At 37.3% G+C, this 17,348-nt stretch overlaps 1 protein-coding gene and 1 pseudogene across 1 annotated transcript; one reads left to right on the top strand and one right to left on the bottom strand.

Annotated features, from left to right (window-relative positions):
- The first annotated feature begins 2,820 nt into the window (after positions 1–2,820).
- On the top strand, positions 2,821–8,664 carry LOC120336728 (uncharacterized). The gene is made up of 9 exons (XM_039404484.2): positions 2,821–2,984; positions 3,688–3,787; positions 4,275–4,476; positions 4,608–4,768; positions 5,235–5,406; positions 5,972–6,042; positions 6,477–6,636; positions 7,349–7,451; positions 8,169–8,664. Exons 1-8 carry the CDS (start codon positions 2,927–2,929, stop codon positions 7,445–7,447), a joined length of 1,023 nt encoding a protein of 340 aa, XP_039260418.2. The 5' UTR covers positions 2,821–2,926; the 3' UTR covers positions 7,448–7,451; positions 8,169–8,664.
- Positions 8,665–12,298: 3,634 nt separating this feature from the next.
- On the bottom strand, positions 12,299–13,221 carry LOC120336734 (ciliary microtubule associated protein 1A pseudogene; annotated as a pseudogene).
- Between the last annotated feature and the right edge of the window lie 4,127 nt (positions 13,222–17,348).

Genomic DNA, 17,348 nt, shown 5'->3' on the forward strand with positions numbered 1-17,348 from the left:
TTGATCATTTATGTTGACCAGTATAAATAACTTAATTTCAGACATAAGCGAGTTTAAACTAAATATGCTAGTATCGCTAGTAGACCAGCCATGTCCGACTAAACTGTTTTCTGGAGCCACAAGATATGTTTCAGTTTTTTCCGCGGGGCACGCATTCGAAAACATTGCGAGTTATGTTATAAACAGCTGGTAAAGGGATTAGTAATAAACTCTACGCGGACCGCATGTGGCCCACCGGGCAAATTTTTGCGACCAACAGGAACTTTTTGTTTGGACACAGCTCGTGTGGACTATTAATACTACATTCCGGAAAGTTAAGCCAAGTGTACATTAGTTAATGATCACTTTTGGACAGAGGCGTAGCTTAGGGGGAAAGTGGGTTACATATGCCCCCGGGAGCCAAGGTACAGGGGCGCCAAAATGGGGCTTGCAAAAATTTTACAACAAGAGTAAAAAACCGGTCACAAGCAAGATTGCACCGGCGGCAGACATCTAGTCTTAGTACATGGCCAACAGCACACTTGGTCAGACCACTTACGTTGACTGCCGACGTCATCAGACACATAGCTCGCGCACGGTCAGATTTCCATCGTCCTTTACATGGCCAAAAAAGCTGGCCGGGAAACAAAGCAAAAATTGTGCAACAAAGCAAAAACGTGGTTCAGTATCGTTAAGTTCTTGCCTGCGCACTCCGATATAAGTTGATATTAGTTCTGTGCTGAAGACAAAAGGCAACGTAATTTGGTTGAACGATGTTAAACAGCGAAGTGCTGGTAATACATGTTTTGAGTAATATGTGGTTTTGTATTTTGTGATTGTAACAAAATTATGTATAGCTTTGCTTCTTCTTTAAATAAAATGTTCCATTAAAATTTGAATTGTTTTTACATATACAATTAAATGTAATAGAAAATATGATTAAACGTGGAAGTCAGGGCGCCAATTTTATAGTTTGCCCCGGGCTCAAAATATTCTGGCTACGCCTCTGCCTTTGGGTACTCCCGTATCCATATTTTAGTTTTGTTACGAGTTCGAGGACTATCTGCGTTAGCCAAGTGGATATATCCCATGCCCATAGGTTTCAGTCTCTTTACACAACTTGTTGGTGAAAGTATTGGTGAACAAAATAAGTGACTGCAATATTGGTACACATACTTCTGGAGCGCCCACCTTTACTTCGTCATATTTGGCCTGGCATATGGATTAGATAAGATAAATCATGAAATACCATGATATGCTACATATTTTATTCATACAAACATTAAATGTTTATCATACGATTAATAAAACAGGATCTCAAACTTCCTCCGATGTAAGGCGTTACGCATCGGAGGTAAATTGGAGCATCCGATCAATCCCGAGAAAATGACTCACAGCGCTGTACACAAATAGCAATCGATTTACGAAACACAAATCTCAACGAAGTACAATGCAACTCAAGAGTCTTTCTCTGACATGGGCAAGCTACGGCCCGCGGGCCAAATCCGGCACGTTGGGTAATTCAATCTGGCCCGCCTGATGCTGCCACAACCCAACTAAAATCAAATTTTGATGTTTTAACAAAAAAATAGCTCATAGAATTTGTTGAGATTGCGATTAAAATTTGGTTTTGGCACGAGGTTTATTGTTTTCCACTTTTGCTTTTTTAACACAGTAGATATTGTTCATATGACGGAACTTCTTACGTCCCACTTACATGGCCCGCTAGTCTAGTTGGAAATCCTTGCCCACCCCTGGCTCTTGCTGCACACTGCCACAAATGTATTTTTGAAACGTCTCGTCCGACCACATGCGGACTTCCACAACCAGTTTACAACAATGAATCTCCCGTAATCTCTACTGATAATTGAATTGACGAAGTATTACATTCATTATCACCTTTGTATTGAGAAACTTTACACATAGACCTTCATCAAAATAATATAAAATCCATTTTATCTATAAAGTATTGAAACGTGCTGTCAAGACGAGAGAGCGTTCGACTGTTGACAATGCTCAGCCAATTTAGAATGCTGTATTTAACTAAATCAGTTTGATTAGAAGTTTGATGTTATTTATAGGTAAATGGATATCGGTTTTCATATTTCGTATATATATTTGAAAATCTCGTAAATCTCTACTTCGCATTTTTTTTATTATAAATGGAAATATAGGACATCCCCCAAAATTAAAATCAGACCCAGTCTTATTTTCGAGGAAACACGGTATCAGTTATAGGGTCAAAGGTTATTGTAGAGTTGACTATAAGTTTATATGTTCCGTTAGCGTCGTGTGTGCTCCTGTGTCCAATATAATCTGTGTGTAATGTTTGATTAACAAGACAAGTTTCGGCGCTCCAGAAGTATGTGAACCAAGATGGCGGACACCCCAACGTAGTATGTGTCCCATATTAGGCCATAATGTCATTCCGATTTTCCTTATTTTAGTTTTATTACGAGTTCGAGAACTAGCCAAGTGACCGCCGTAGTATTTGTACCTGAAATTATGGCTCTTGTACACATACTACGTTTCGGTGTCCACCATCTTAGTTCACATATTACGGGAGTGCTCAAGTTTCTGCAATACAACATACTGAATCGTAAACGAGTCTGTCAGTGGTATCGGGAAAACTGCGCCCACTGAAACATACCACATTGTTAAAACAAAGAGTTTTCATAGACAGATAAATGGCCGCGGATAAAACTGAATCGGCACCTGTTTAAGTAATTCATTTTGACTAAGTTAGCTCGGCCCGCGCTAAGCAGATGAAAAAGGCTTAGGCCAGCAGGAAGCTAAGAAAAAAGCCCGTTGGCTCTTTGGCGGCTATAAAATGAAGGTATTGTTGCTACTGCTTCATTCAGTGTGCAGTTACATTTTGACGAGATAAACAATCGTTGAATTGAACAATCATTTTGTTAACGTGGAAACAAAATCAGGAAGAAGAAAAATGAAGTACTTCGTAATATTCCTTACTTTCATACTTTGCCTTAGAAATGCATCGGCTGGTAAGATTAAGTAATTTCTTACATGACTTAACGTAGTTGTTGTAGGTATGTGAAAGTACCAGATATTTTCGACTGCCTAAAGATGAATTTCAGAATTAAGTTTTTCTTCTCACGTTTCCGAAATTCTAGGGCGTAGCCTACACTTCTTATACAGGGTGTTAAAAAAGTGACGCAAAATTAACAGAAGTTAAGATGAAATGTTACTTAAAGATTTGACGACTGACACTTTTTAACAGTATTGAACTACGGTGGAATGCCAGTTAAACGTTTCGCAGCTGACGCTTTTCAACAGTTACTTTTTTAAGGTTGCCATGACGAAAAATCTGTACCTTAATTATGCGTAACTTTTTACCACCCTATATACACGCAACCGTTCAGTTAGAGTAAGACAGTATTATTAAAGTAAATATGATATTCGTTATCGATAGAAATATTTCCCAACCAATGAATTGCCAAAACACGAGTGTGGCATTTAACTTATATTTTAAATCCTAATATTACTTATATTGTACATCATCTCTATATATACCTGTCTATGTGGCTGTCCAGAAGCCTGTCTTGCTGTTGCAGTCAAACTACAAAGTATTCTTGCGAAAAATATCTATTTATTTCATAAAACAACGGTGAAAACCATTCACCAAATGTTATCTTTGCACTTGTCCTATGTTAGTTTGTTTTAGTACAGATTGGATCTGTTTTCCAGATACTACGGCTTGTGACTCTGTCGACATTTCTTCTCAAGCTGATGTGGCTGCCGCGCTCACACTAACCGTTTCGTGCGACGCTGCCTCAATTGTTATCATGTAAGTATGGAATTTGACAGAATTTTTAGATATTTTCTTCTGATTTCAGTTACGTGCATTATTATCTAGTCAGGATGGTCCAAAGATACAATACCAAATACGATTTTTTGATTATCTTCCAGCCAGATGCGGAGCACAGATGAGTACGCGGGCCTTGGTTTAGACCACCCTGATTCAGATGTACTTGAGATTAAGATCGTTTATGCTTCGAAATGATATTATGACAAGACAATAATATTACATTAGTAAAAAGGGTTATTTTTTGGAATAAGTTACTTGTATTTTTTATCATTATGAAGATCCCAAATATTATAACGACGGTGTCATTTTTTATTCATAACCTAAAACGCAATAAAACTATTATTTAAGTGACCTTCTTATAATGTAATTTGTTTTTCAATACGTACAAGAAAAAAATGGAAAAATCAATTTTTCGCCAGTGAGATTCAGCAAACATTTTAACATTGACTTTCACTATGAAATGCAGGCTTAACGCGTGCATGGTTGAAAGAATGGGACAGACACCTGACACAGATTTGACGTTGGCGGGTCCAGCTACCGTTACCGGGTTCCCGCCTGCGGATGTGACTGCCGCATGCTCTGATGCCACTCAAGTTTACAACCCGACGACGAATCTTTTGACCATTACCATAAGTGATTTTCATGCTTGTGACATGGTGGCAACCAGCGTAAGTATTCTCAATTGAATAGGTAATATTTGACACCACATTTACGACCTTTATTAGGTTAGAGTAAAATGAATGATAAATTATATTGTAAACTCAAAGCAGAGGTGTAAAACAGTTTATTTGTATCACAGGATGCCACTAACAACATTTACAGCAACGCAGTACGAACTATTATTGCTAATGTGGCAGGTGCCACCATTCTCCGTCATTTTAACATCTTGGCCGAATTCACTTGCGAATACCCGAGAACGGGATCGTCAATAGGATCGGCTTCCGTAAGCCCAGTTGTGGTGTGAGTATAATACAGATTTGATCCAATATTTTTTAATATGCTGCTCTAACAAATTACAATAGTTCTTTACCTATTGTGACACAACAGTTGCTTCTTGTAGGCGTCGTATTAAAAAAATCGGTACTCATGTAGTATGCGAGCCAAGATGGCGTACATCGGAACGTAGTATGTGTACTAAGTTAGGATTAGGCCATAATTTTATTCCTATTATCCGTATATTAGTTGTATTACAAGTTCGGGGACTAGCCAAGTGACTCCCGTAGTATTTGTACCTGAAATTATTGCCTTACCCAAATCTGGTACACATACTACGTTCCGGTGGTTAGCATATTACAGTAGTACCAAAAATCATAGAATTTGTGATAGTTGTGGTTTATATTAGGTAGCCTCACTATGAGATTGATTCTATTGGAATATGCTAGCAGCTACATATCTATACCAGCATGACGTGTCTTTTTCATTACAGAACTGCAACAGGCACGTCCGTGACGTCGACAGGCGACTATGCTTCTGCTGCAAAACTATGCTCTTCTGAAGCATGCCCTGCTGGAGATGAACTTACGACAGGCAGCTCGGTCAATGTTAATGAGGCAGCATTCTTCATAGTAACCGCGACCAATTCTCATGTTCAAATCGAGGTGATATACTGAATCATTTCTCTCAACCGTGATAGAGTTTCGTGTTGTATTTTCATAAATATCGTTATTCCCGTTAGATCGGATGGATTTTTTTTTATAATTTAACCCAGAGGAGAAGAATGTCGATAAGATGGTTTATTCGTGAGGGGTACTGGGTCTCTACTCAGGTTATCAGTCTGAAATCATGGTCTTCGTTATTACTTATCGATCTCGATCGGTAGGCCTATATATGTTGATAGGTATTTGTGTTTGTTTGTCTGTTATACACTTTCGTATGTTACGCGATATCTCACGAAAGCGAGATTGAATCTCCTCCGAATTTTGCATTTGCATTCATCGTATCTATACCATCGCACCGGAAACCTATTGGTTTTGGATGAATTATGTCGAATAATTAGCGAGTTATTAATTAATTAGTGATGGGACACGCGGTGTCGCTATTGAGTCAGAGCGAAGGATACACGCCGCTAGATCGATAAGTCGGCGGTCTCTGATGGCTAATTAATGCTAAGTGATTCTTCAATTATTATGGCTCGTGTAACATGAATTTATTTCCTTTTCACAGATTACCGCTGTCTGGGCAACTACTGTGGCAGATGGTACTTCATCTCCTAGACATGATATCGTCAAATCCTCGTCAGTACTGAATGTTCTTAGTTTCATATGTTTCTGATATATTGTGATGTTAAATTAGCTCGTCGCTTCGCGTCGTTCACCATCCGCCTTCGTTTTGTTTTATTGTATTTTTATCCATGTTCTTACCGTATGAAAAAATGCCTATTTCATTATTACTGGACCGATTGCCTTGAAATTTTAGGTGGCTAAAGATTATATTTCATACTAGAAGGCTATCACTTTTATTTATTTCAAACATTTCTGTTGGCTTTAAAAGATTCGTTTTTTTTTTGTGCGGTGATGTCATCAAAATTGCGCATATCGTGGCTGTTCCGCATTTGCGATCTGGTGGTCAGGCGAAGTCGTGAAGGCTGCGATACCGGTAGTCTACTGCGACAAATATATTTGATCATCGCTCTCTTGTTATTAACATATTTCGTGTCATGATATTTCAGATGTCTTGCTGATATGGTCGCAAGTGATCTCGTCCACAATGCAGTCTCACCAGTCCACGTCAAGTTCTTATGGTTTGTCTGGGCTTCTGATATGACTCTCCCAGTCTTCTTGCATATAGAATGGACCTTGTGTGATCCTAGCACCGACACTTGTGATGCCGTAAGTGTTTTTTAAAAATGACGAAATAGAAGAAAATCAATTTTATGCCAAAAATCACGAAGTTGTGTACCATATTCCATGCACGGCACATTGCAGCAGATAGAGTGCACTGGCTGGAATAGCAGGCGTGCGAGATAATTTTGACATTTGAATAATTTTATATTTTTCGTGTTTTCTAGTTAATTAGTAAGAGCCGGGTATTAGTTCCATGGGGTTTATTGTTATGTTAGCAAAGTTTTATTAGAACCAGAAAGTGGGTCCAATTACCACATAGGCTACTGATGACACTGTCTGATGGTACAGGCTGACCTGGTTGGCAACCATTCCTAAAGGGTAGACTAGGGGTTCCCCGACTTAGTATACGAATAATTGAGTGTTCGAATTAATCTTTTCATAACTTCTTATGTAACTTATATATATATTCTATCATCCGATGTTCCTAATTCCAAGACATGAGTTCAGCAACTCTTTAGGAAGTCACATTTTCACCCCAAATGAAACTTCGCAATTCACGTGACTTATTTTGTCCAATCACAGCACGCAAGCCAATTTTGGTGGTACGCTATCGATTTAAAAATTGTTCAAGGGGTACATAATAACATTGAGTTAGGGAAACCATGGTCTAGATAAAAATTTCAGTGACAAAATTGGTTCTTGCTTGTTAACATTTGACAGTGACTATGGGTGCTAAACACAAACCTTATATCTACAGGCTACATGTCCTCCTCCTGTTCGTCGTCGTCGTAGTGTTCTTAAGGACGACAGGCAAAAATACACCGCCACTCTCGGACCTTTCACAATTGGAAAGTAATTCGGTGAGTAGCTGAAGTCCAAATATACAATCGTAATCTGTAATCAATATTTGTCGGAGATAAATAAAGATTAACTGGAATATAGCAAAACGATGTAATTTGCCGACGTTTCGAAACACCGTTTGTTATACACCGTCGTGCTTTATTTATCTTCGGCATGAATATACCTGGTGGCAATCATGCGCTGTAATCAGTATTATCAGAGCTACGGTAATTGTTTCAGATCAATTCGAAGAATTTGGTATTTTTATCATAAGAGAAAAAATCGTATTTTTAACTTTTCCTTCATTGAAAATACATTTTTTTATATTTTTATCGCTATTTTCCGTATATTTTTCATTTTAAAGAAATAGATTAATTATGAAATTACGTACACATCATATCAGATTCCTGAGGTTCAGTGAACTCCGTTTAATTGTTCGCAGGCTTTTTTCTATCTTGGTAAAAGTCTTGTAGTTTTGGTATCGGTGCTCCCAAAGTATTCGTACCAAGATGGCGCACAACCTGAACATAGCATGTGTTCCAGGTTGGGGTTGGTTCAGGTTGTGCGTCATCTTGGTACAAATACTTCCGAAACGCCCTGGTATCAATATCATGACAACTCCTGGTTGGTTTAATTAAGTTAACTCTTCTATTTAATAATGATGTCTTTTTGTTTTCTTTTTCATTGGCTATTTTATTTTTATATAAACCTATTGTAAACATAAATCTTCATTTTAGTTTCATTGAAAAACGGAAAAAACTCAGCATTGAAAGAATATTAACTCGAAGATAATTATTTACTCAAGATGATCAAGTGTATTTGTCTTTTACGAACAGTCTCCGTCACCGTGTCAGCGGTCATTCTTTTGTGCTGTTCATTGAATTCTTTACTTATTTACCTAGTTTCGTGTCTACAAATAATTGTAATTTGTATAGACTTCACTTAGGAGTTTTTAAGTTATTTATTCTTGTATCTAACATCAATTTAGGCTAATTTCAACTTTGGATTTTTTGAATTAGACTTTACTGACAAAAAATTACATAAAGTAGCAAAGTTTACTAATTTAATGTCTTGAAAATGATAAACCTGCATGTTATTATTGAATGAGTCATCAGTCTTCAAATAAACTGAGTAAAAATGTGCTTTTAAATCATTTATGCGGGTCGTTAAAACAATTTTTTGTTGTGTTACTTATACCCTACTCGGAATAAAATAGAAGAGAGAACAATGTTACTTTCTTTCTATACTTTGTATTTGTGAATGGCAAACGTTACTTATGAAGTATTGTAGTCATTGAATTAGAGAAATGGTGTGCAACCTTTCATACAGGAGGGCCAGATAAAATAACTGGATGAAACCGCGGGTCGCACTTTTATTTAATAAAAGCTTTCTAGTAGTTGCAGGCACAAAAATTTTGGTTATCGATCTTATGACATTCGTTTTTCGCTTCGCATAAGTTAGCTTATAGGGCATTACAGCGCCATAGGCATAGATATTGAATTTAGGCACCTCTCCGCGGGCACTTTTCCCTGTGAGCGCATTTGGTCCGCGGTTTGCACATCCCTGAATTAGAGAGTACATCTATGCGCACTGATCCATATTCTAGCACAAAAAGTCACTGATTCATTTTAGCTCGTTGGATTCAAATATGTTGTTGTCGCATGCCGTGATCGGGTTAAAAACCGTGTTTGATATTTGAAACTTTTTGACCGCCTATTGTTTAAAAAAAAATCCGTGACTTCAATGCATGTTAGCATAAAACAGTTAAAACAAATAGATATTATAAAATAGAATATAGATATTGTCTACAATCCACGTCAATGAAGAGCAAGAATGGAATCTCGTACTTTGACCCAAACGACTTGCGTGAGATCAGATATGGGAATATCTGACGAGTATTGTTTAAAATGCGTGGAAATTGATGTTGAAGTGACGAAAGTGATGAAGACGAGCTCAGTACTCCTTTCCCACACAAATAACATTCCAAGGCGCAGTGGTTCCCAACCTTTTCCGTTAAATTCCTTCTTTTGAAACTCTTCATCCTTTCCCTATTATGCATGAAAACTACTCATTTATGCAATCTGTAATGGACCCTTAGCTAATGTTAGGCGCAATTTACACTCCTGTTTTTGTTCAGATTATGGGGTGAAGTAGTCTATATTGTGTGAATGATTAAGTATTATAGTAATGATGAACATTTCAGAAATATCAGTAATACTGCAGGAAATACTACAGCAAATTTCCTCCCCAATAGCGACGTAAAATGTCTCTGGGAAGAAATTTCTTCCCGGTTGGAAAACGCGGCGCTCCAGAAGTATGTACACCAAAATGGCGGACACCGGAACGTAGTATGTGTGCCAGGTTAAGGTTTGGCTATAATTTTATTCCAACTTTCCTTATTTCATTTCTATTACGAGTTCTGGTACACATACAACGTCCAAGTGTCCGCCATCTTGGTGCACATATTTCTGGAGTACCGAAAAGGCTGCTTGCTCTACAGTCTACGGGATCCAAATCTGCAAAATAACGAATCAACCAAGTGTGCAATTGTGTTCCCAACGCTTACCACAAAGTGTCATTCGCCAAACTCTATTTGGGTACTCAACTCATTACATTTGGACAAATGAACATATATATTAGTGCGTCCCTTAACTATTTTATTCATTGTACCCAATCCCATGAACATTTGCAAACATTTTTTTTTCGCAGATATTTACTTCCGTTGATATTTTCGCCAATCACATTTGGAGCGATGGACATTTACAATCATGGGTACCTACGGGTATTTCATCAATCATATTTGTGTTTCCGCAAGGACGTCAATTCTTTATTTTAATCTTTTACTGGAGTTCGATTCCAAAACTATGAGTCTATGACTTTCTTTGTTTTTGTGTGAGGTAAAAAAGGCTTCAATGGGATTTGTCGCCGAGTGATGGTCATCTTAGCCCAGGCGCAAGGAAAGTTTTTAGGAAAAGAACTTATTTCAGAAAATCTTTGTTGCAAAGGGCCATTAAGATAATTAACCATGACGTTATTATTCCCACCCGCTATGATAGTGTCGAATAAAATGGTGGTCGACATTATTAAATTGAGATGGTAAAAACAATATTATTCGTTTTACAATTCATAACTTAGTTTAGATTTGTCAAATAAAGTTGAAAAATTAATCTGAATTTTGTATGCAGTTGTGAGATACTTTAATAACTTTCTCCTGAAACAGGGGAGGCACGCAAAGTAGACCCGTGGGGCCGTCTAAGTCTTTTGCCGTAGTGAACGCTTTTAATTTGTTGCAAATTTCAACCAAATAAAAAAAGTGACAAAAACGACGAGCACTTTCATTTTTTCTGATTTTTTTTAGCAAGATACAACAAAATGTTGAATTTATCGTGTCATGATAACACGTTCGTCATCTCTAAGTCATCAGGGGATGCTGCTTTATCGTCGATATTTATGTCAATATATCGGAGGAAACGCACAATCCTGCCGTATTCATTAGTTCATTTATTCTAACTTCGAATAACAAGTTATATAATAATTAATAATATGCGTTTCCGTCTCGTTCCTTTTCTGAATCATCTTTATGCGTGTAACGTGTTACCTATAACCTATACTGCTTAAGATAACATACATCTGCCTTTAATATTAATTTATAATTTCTCGTAAAAATCAAGACGGGAGAAAACGATGTATAGTTATTATGAAAATCCTATTTACTCAATCATAATGGCGAGGGAGATAACATCCACGCTGATTTAAATGGATATTTTTCCGACCCTTGACCCCAGGAATATTCTTTCTATACTATTGCAAAATTTAAGAAGCTCATTATAATAGTGGTGATTTCGCGAGTTGGCTGATCCGCATTTTCAAAGTAATCGCTTTGATACAAAAAATTTAACCAAAAGCCATTTGAAAAGTGCCGATAGCTGATTTTAGCCCTGTCAATCGCAGCTCTTTCTGGGCTATTTTTTACAACTATTGACTGAAGTTCCTCATAAAACAGTATGACCACTGAGTTATTCGATCTATGCATACATTTCGGATACAAAACTAAAACTGACAATTTCCAAGTAAAACCACAAAAATGAATCGTACCGCAAAATCTTTCGGAGTCAAAAATAGTCTGAGCAGCTGCTAAAATTTCAATCTTCATTGACATATTTCTAATAAGCCAATGTTACGAAAGTAAAGAGGGAAGACGATGCTCAAGAGAGACACCCATCGAATTTTGAATCGAATCTATATTTTGGTTTTCAATCCTCACCAATGTAAATGTCCAAATGTTTTCCACCCCAAATACCAGGTATTATTAGTATTTCTCCATTCCACATCCCACATTAAAATCCAGTGCCATGATAAAGATTCTATTGTAAATGTCAGTAGTCATATCAAGTGACACCGCTGACTTTTGTTTGTTGTATTTGTGCTGGATGATTCGTCTCCGCCTTTTCCATTGACTCAATACATAGCTTATCAAAGAGGTGGCGCAGTGAAACGATTTTGAATTTTGTAACATTAATTCGAGATCCAAAAATGCTATCCATCACAAGGTTTTGTCAGATTTGTGGGCTTTGAAATACAGCAACTTAATACTGCCCTCGTGCGGAAAGTGATATTCAAAAATAATTGAATGAAGCTCATACAACATCACATTTTATTAGCACATGATCATATATACCAATTATATTCTTGTCGGGGATAAATAAATCATATGCCTATACGTTTTATAGCAATTTCTATCAAATTTCAGTAGAGAGACGTCAGAAATGCGTCAGTTGTATGGTGCAGAGATCTTCACGCCCTTAATCTATTTTATCTGCACTATTCTCTTGGCGATAATAAAACGAATATATAATAACCACAACAGTTTAAAAACAATATTATTTTATTTCGCAATTACAAAAGATTGCAATCTAATATAGTAGTGTAAATTTTTATGTGTCGCCAGCTTCATTGACGAATGGTGTGACATACTCAGAGTGTCTGATTCCGATCGAGTATTGGGGAGCTCTGGGGCGGTTGTAGTTAACCATCTCTGGGTGATGAGCTCCAGGGCCTGGCTTGGTAGTTTTATCTCCGGGCATGTACCTTCTTGCAAGCATGGAATAGCAGGGCGCCTGTTTACGGTTTTTGTTGGGATCGACAATATTGTATCTCGCTGGTCCAGGTGTCTTCGCCAAGTCTTCATCGAAACTGCCAGTGACGGATCTCGCTGTCATCGAATAGCTCGCGCTCGACACTTTGTTGATCACCTTGCTGCCCAACAGCGGTGGAAGAGTGTAACTGTTCGGAGATGGGTACGAATCACATGCTCTGAATCGAGTTCGTGACCCCATTGAATATTTTGGTGCGTGTCTCTCGCCTTGCGGGTGGACCTTCTCATTCTGATAATTTCCAGGACCCGGTGTCTTGAAAACATTGGGATCTCTAGGGCGACCAAGAATAGAATAATGCGGCGTTCCATCTCTTCCATGTCGCGTGTACCTGGTATCGATAAAATATATAGGACCAGGACTGAACTTGTTCGTCGAGATAAAAGATGTTCCTAGTCGTTTTCCGAACGAGTACGCCGGTTTCATGTTTTGTGTAAAGTCATGACCACTGAATCCGCAAGTCGATGGCAATTTGTACCGCCCTGGTCCAGGTCCGCGCAATTTTGCAGCAATAGGAGGCGAATCTTTAACTTGAACATCTGCCATGATCGGAACTCTGATGTTGTTGGGGCGTACTCCACAATGAAACACTCGTCTTCCGCCTGTTTTGCACAATTTCGCAGTAGAAACAGTTTTTGTCGCTTACAAATATAAATTAACTCAAATTCATGTATATATTATGACGTCACTATAGTCCTTCTGAAAGCTTTTCAGAAGTCGAAATGTTGTGGTTCGCGTCCGTAGCCGAGTTGCTTATACCCAGAAGTTTATTTTAAAAGCATGCAAACTGAATGACGTCATGCATCCTGACGTCATCACCGTTGAAATGGAATTATTTTTAAAACACGCCAGAAGCGAGCGAATAGCTTAACAATTATTAGCGAAAGCGTCAGTATTTAATTTTGATTATTCTTAGTCTAATTATTAGTAAAAATTTATTGTCTTTTACAGTATAAACATCTCTTCTCGTTAGGAAAACTCAAAATTGTATGTAATTGAAAGTAATTGTAAATCACAGAATTGTATATATTACTGTGATAACGGGCAACCAATTTTACGTGACAAGGTGTTATATTTTCAACACTGTTTTACACACGCGATAAAAATTGTCCAAGATCTCAATTGCTGTCATCTTCAAATGCGATTTATGAAACGTTTTGTTATATCGCATGATAAACCAATGGCCCAGAAACTGTGAGATCTGGTTTAAATTTGGACAAGACGTATTGTGCCCTGTTGTTTTTTTATGAAAATGAAATGTTCATGGGAAAATGTGTTTGCTGTCGTTTTACGCGGTACATCTGTTTTAATCGGACGTTGTTTCTAATATTTATGAGTAACACCAGACTACGAACGTGAACGGTGCTAAACTGGAATTTAGACTCAAATTTATCGCCTGCTTGGGATGTTGAATGACGAAACTAACATCATATTTACTAAGCACCAACCGTGCTGCAATCCCACCATGTGTTGTTGATAGGAAATCGGTTTGAATTCCAAAATTGAATACCCCTTTGTATAAAACCGAACTGTTTTGTATAAATAAATGAATGAAGCCATGAATTAAAATAATACAGCAAAGAGTTGTTGCGCCAATTAGTCTATATATTGTTACGTCATAATTTTATTTTGGCTTTGTGACGTTTCAATAAAGAAATAAACCAATCTGAATAGACCATACAGGTTATTCAGAATCTTATTTTAGATTTCAGGGTAACGACACTAAATTGTTTAAAATTATTTGCTTATATTAAATAAAACAACCTTTTTCTAACATGATTTACGAAAAATCAGAGTCCTTTATGAATGTTTTCCATAAGACTTTTTGAAACCAATGATATCCCACTCACTTTATCATGGCGAATTCCCAAAAATGTTTCTCATACGCGATGCCAAGCAATGCTGACTGACTAAGAGGTTTTATAAATGAATAACTTCCTATTAAAATCAGACGAATACAAAAATAGGCGCTCTAGAAGTATGTACACCGAGATGGCGCACAGCCTGATAGCCATAACCTGGTACACATACTATGTTCAGGTTGTGCGCCATCTTGGTACATATACTTCGGAGAGCACCCAAAAATATTTTTCATTCCATAATAAGAATAAAATAACCAGGGAAGGCTTTATTCTCGCCAGGAGCGGAATTGAAACCCTCGCAATTTTTGCTGCTCTATGTGGGCAATGCAAACTGACCAAAAGTTCTAGCAATAGTAAATGTCAATTTCCACTTTATTTCAATTAACCTAGATAAATACCCCCATTCTATAATTAGGCTTATACCATATAAGACAAAAGAAGTGGGGCAGTATGTATTGGACAAATCTTGGTTCGATTCCAAGGCTTAGCAATATTTAACTCGTATGAAAATTAGGAATATTCAACTCACTAGAAAGCTTGCACTTTTTCGGGATTTAAATAATTTAACAGCGGTACAGTTAACGTTAGTTGTTAAATTGACGTATAGAACATATATAATAAATATGAAATAACAATGTAGCAGACCTCTCTCTCTCTCTAAACCAATGAAATGAGTCACAATAATAAATGGGCCGCCTTCGTTAAAAGAACAAACTTTACAATAGAACAAATTTAGTATCAATGAAAAACATAAATTTTTTTTATGACTGCCATACTGCATGACAGGGACATTTATGTCTATCGGGCGGGACGACGGGACATTTTGTCAAAACCGGAAATGTCCGGGCTAAATCGGGGCGCATGGTAAGCTTACCTATAAGAGGAATAACATAACCGTAGTTTGGAGGCTATATCTTGAGTCACAAACATCGCATTATGTAGAAACTGAGTTGTGATTTTAAACACTGAAAACTGGAATTCAAACTACTAATAAGCTAGATAAGATAAGTTTGATTCATTTTACAAACTGGGATCCTTGTTTTGAATGTTCAACTGTGAAGATTGTGGGATGGATTATCGGATTGAAAATATTTTGCTCCAAATTTCGAACTTTCTCTTCAACTACTTCAATTGCTGTCAAAATTTCGGCGGTTTAACACGAAAGTTTCTCATTACCCTTGCACTCTGAGGTTCGTAATTGTAACCCTAATTTTGTTAGATTCAAGTTGCACCACAGCTTATAGATTCAGCTCATCGTTAGGTCTGTTTCATACTTGATGACACCAGCAGTGACAGTACTTCGTGGCCTATTTGAGGATTGCGTTTGTTTACCAGACAACGATTTTGCATTTCAGGAACCCGTCCACTATGTCAGATATTCAACAATAAAAAGCGGCTCAATTTGCAGTTATATTTCTTCCACTCGCTGACCACAAGGTCGCTTGAATTTATCTTCTTTCAGAACCTACATGGTGGTATGATTTTTAAACAACGACATTTGTGAAAGTAATCAAACTATTTATTGGGTTTGTCTGATGGATATTTGACTTCCGAATCTCCTGACGCTATCTATCTGGTTCCGGTACACCCTTATGTGAGGCGTAAACTGGTTGGATGACATCATCAATTGCAAATGAAATTGAATCATTCCTCATTCATTACATTCCAAAACTAGAGACAACCACAATCTTTAACCACTGAATTTCAAAGCAATCGGTCCAGTAATTAAAGAGAAAATCGATTTTTTCATAACAACAAGTAAAAGAATTCTAACAACAACATATTACCAAAACGATCTATATGTCCCCGTCATGTTCAGTAAATAACGAATTGAGTTTCACACAGCATTCACGACATCTAGTGCGAAACCTGGACGGTTATCGACAATTCCAACAGCGCCGCTGGTGAAGGTGCTGAGCTGACAGGTGTGATAAAGCTTCTTTCTTGATTTACCTCCGTCGTTATGAGTGGCCGGTGTTTTCTGTCGATTTTCGGACCGCCTTCAACGGGACTCGAATTCACCTTGTCTCAAGCTCATTGATTGTGCGCTTCCGTCGATCCATCTGGTCCGGAATCTACTCCCACTGAATGTTTGCGGTTAAATATCCACAATACTGCATTTTTCATTTTGTTTCAGTATGTAAACATCAAGCCAATTTCAACAGGTGACTCTATAACGTGAATCACGAGCTCACGTTTACAGTATTTAATTAGATTTATGATAGACGTATAAATACGACTCGATATCTTTCAATGTTAAACTAGTGTGGATAAATGTTTTAGGATTTGTAATCTGTGTGTTGTGGAAATTACGAATAAAAACATATAGAGATTTTTAACGCATCTTCATTCACGTGGGCGTTGAAGCTGAAGGGTGAACGAGTGACTTGCAAGTCAGAGACAATCTTCAAATTAGCAATATACGGTGACATCACATTCATTTACCAATCATATATGCTATGACTCCGCTTCTACAAATTCGAATTGAATTTGCTTACAATTTATATTTCACAAAGCTTGTTCACTTTATACTATACATACATGTTATTTAAAGTCAAATTATTTCAAATGGAAATACTGTGCCAATTTGCTCAGGAAATAGAAAAATTGTACGTAAACATGCATTTTAACTGGCTATTGAAAATCCGAATCAAACTGATTCGTTGAAACCAATTTGATGAAAAAAAATTACCTGAATGGTAGGCTATCTAATTGAATTCTGTATGTCAACTACAATAAGTTTGATATTTTTCGAAATCTCGATTTGCTGAATAACCCAACAATCATTGGCAGCTAGGGGAGGCCACACGGGCGGCACATTGTACAGGGCGCAGATGTATAGTTCGCTTTATTATACATGTTCTACTTGATGTATTTTTATTTAAATAAAATTGACATTACG

This window comes from Styela clava, chromosome 2, assembly GCF_964204865.1.
Source record: "Styela clava chromosome 2, kaStyClav1.hap1.2, whole genome shotgun sequence".
NCBI lineage: Eukaryota > Metazoa > Chordata > Ascidiacea > Stolidobranchia > Styelidae > Styela > Styela clava.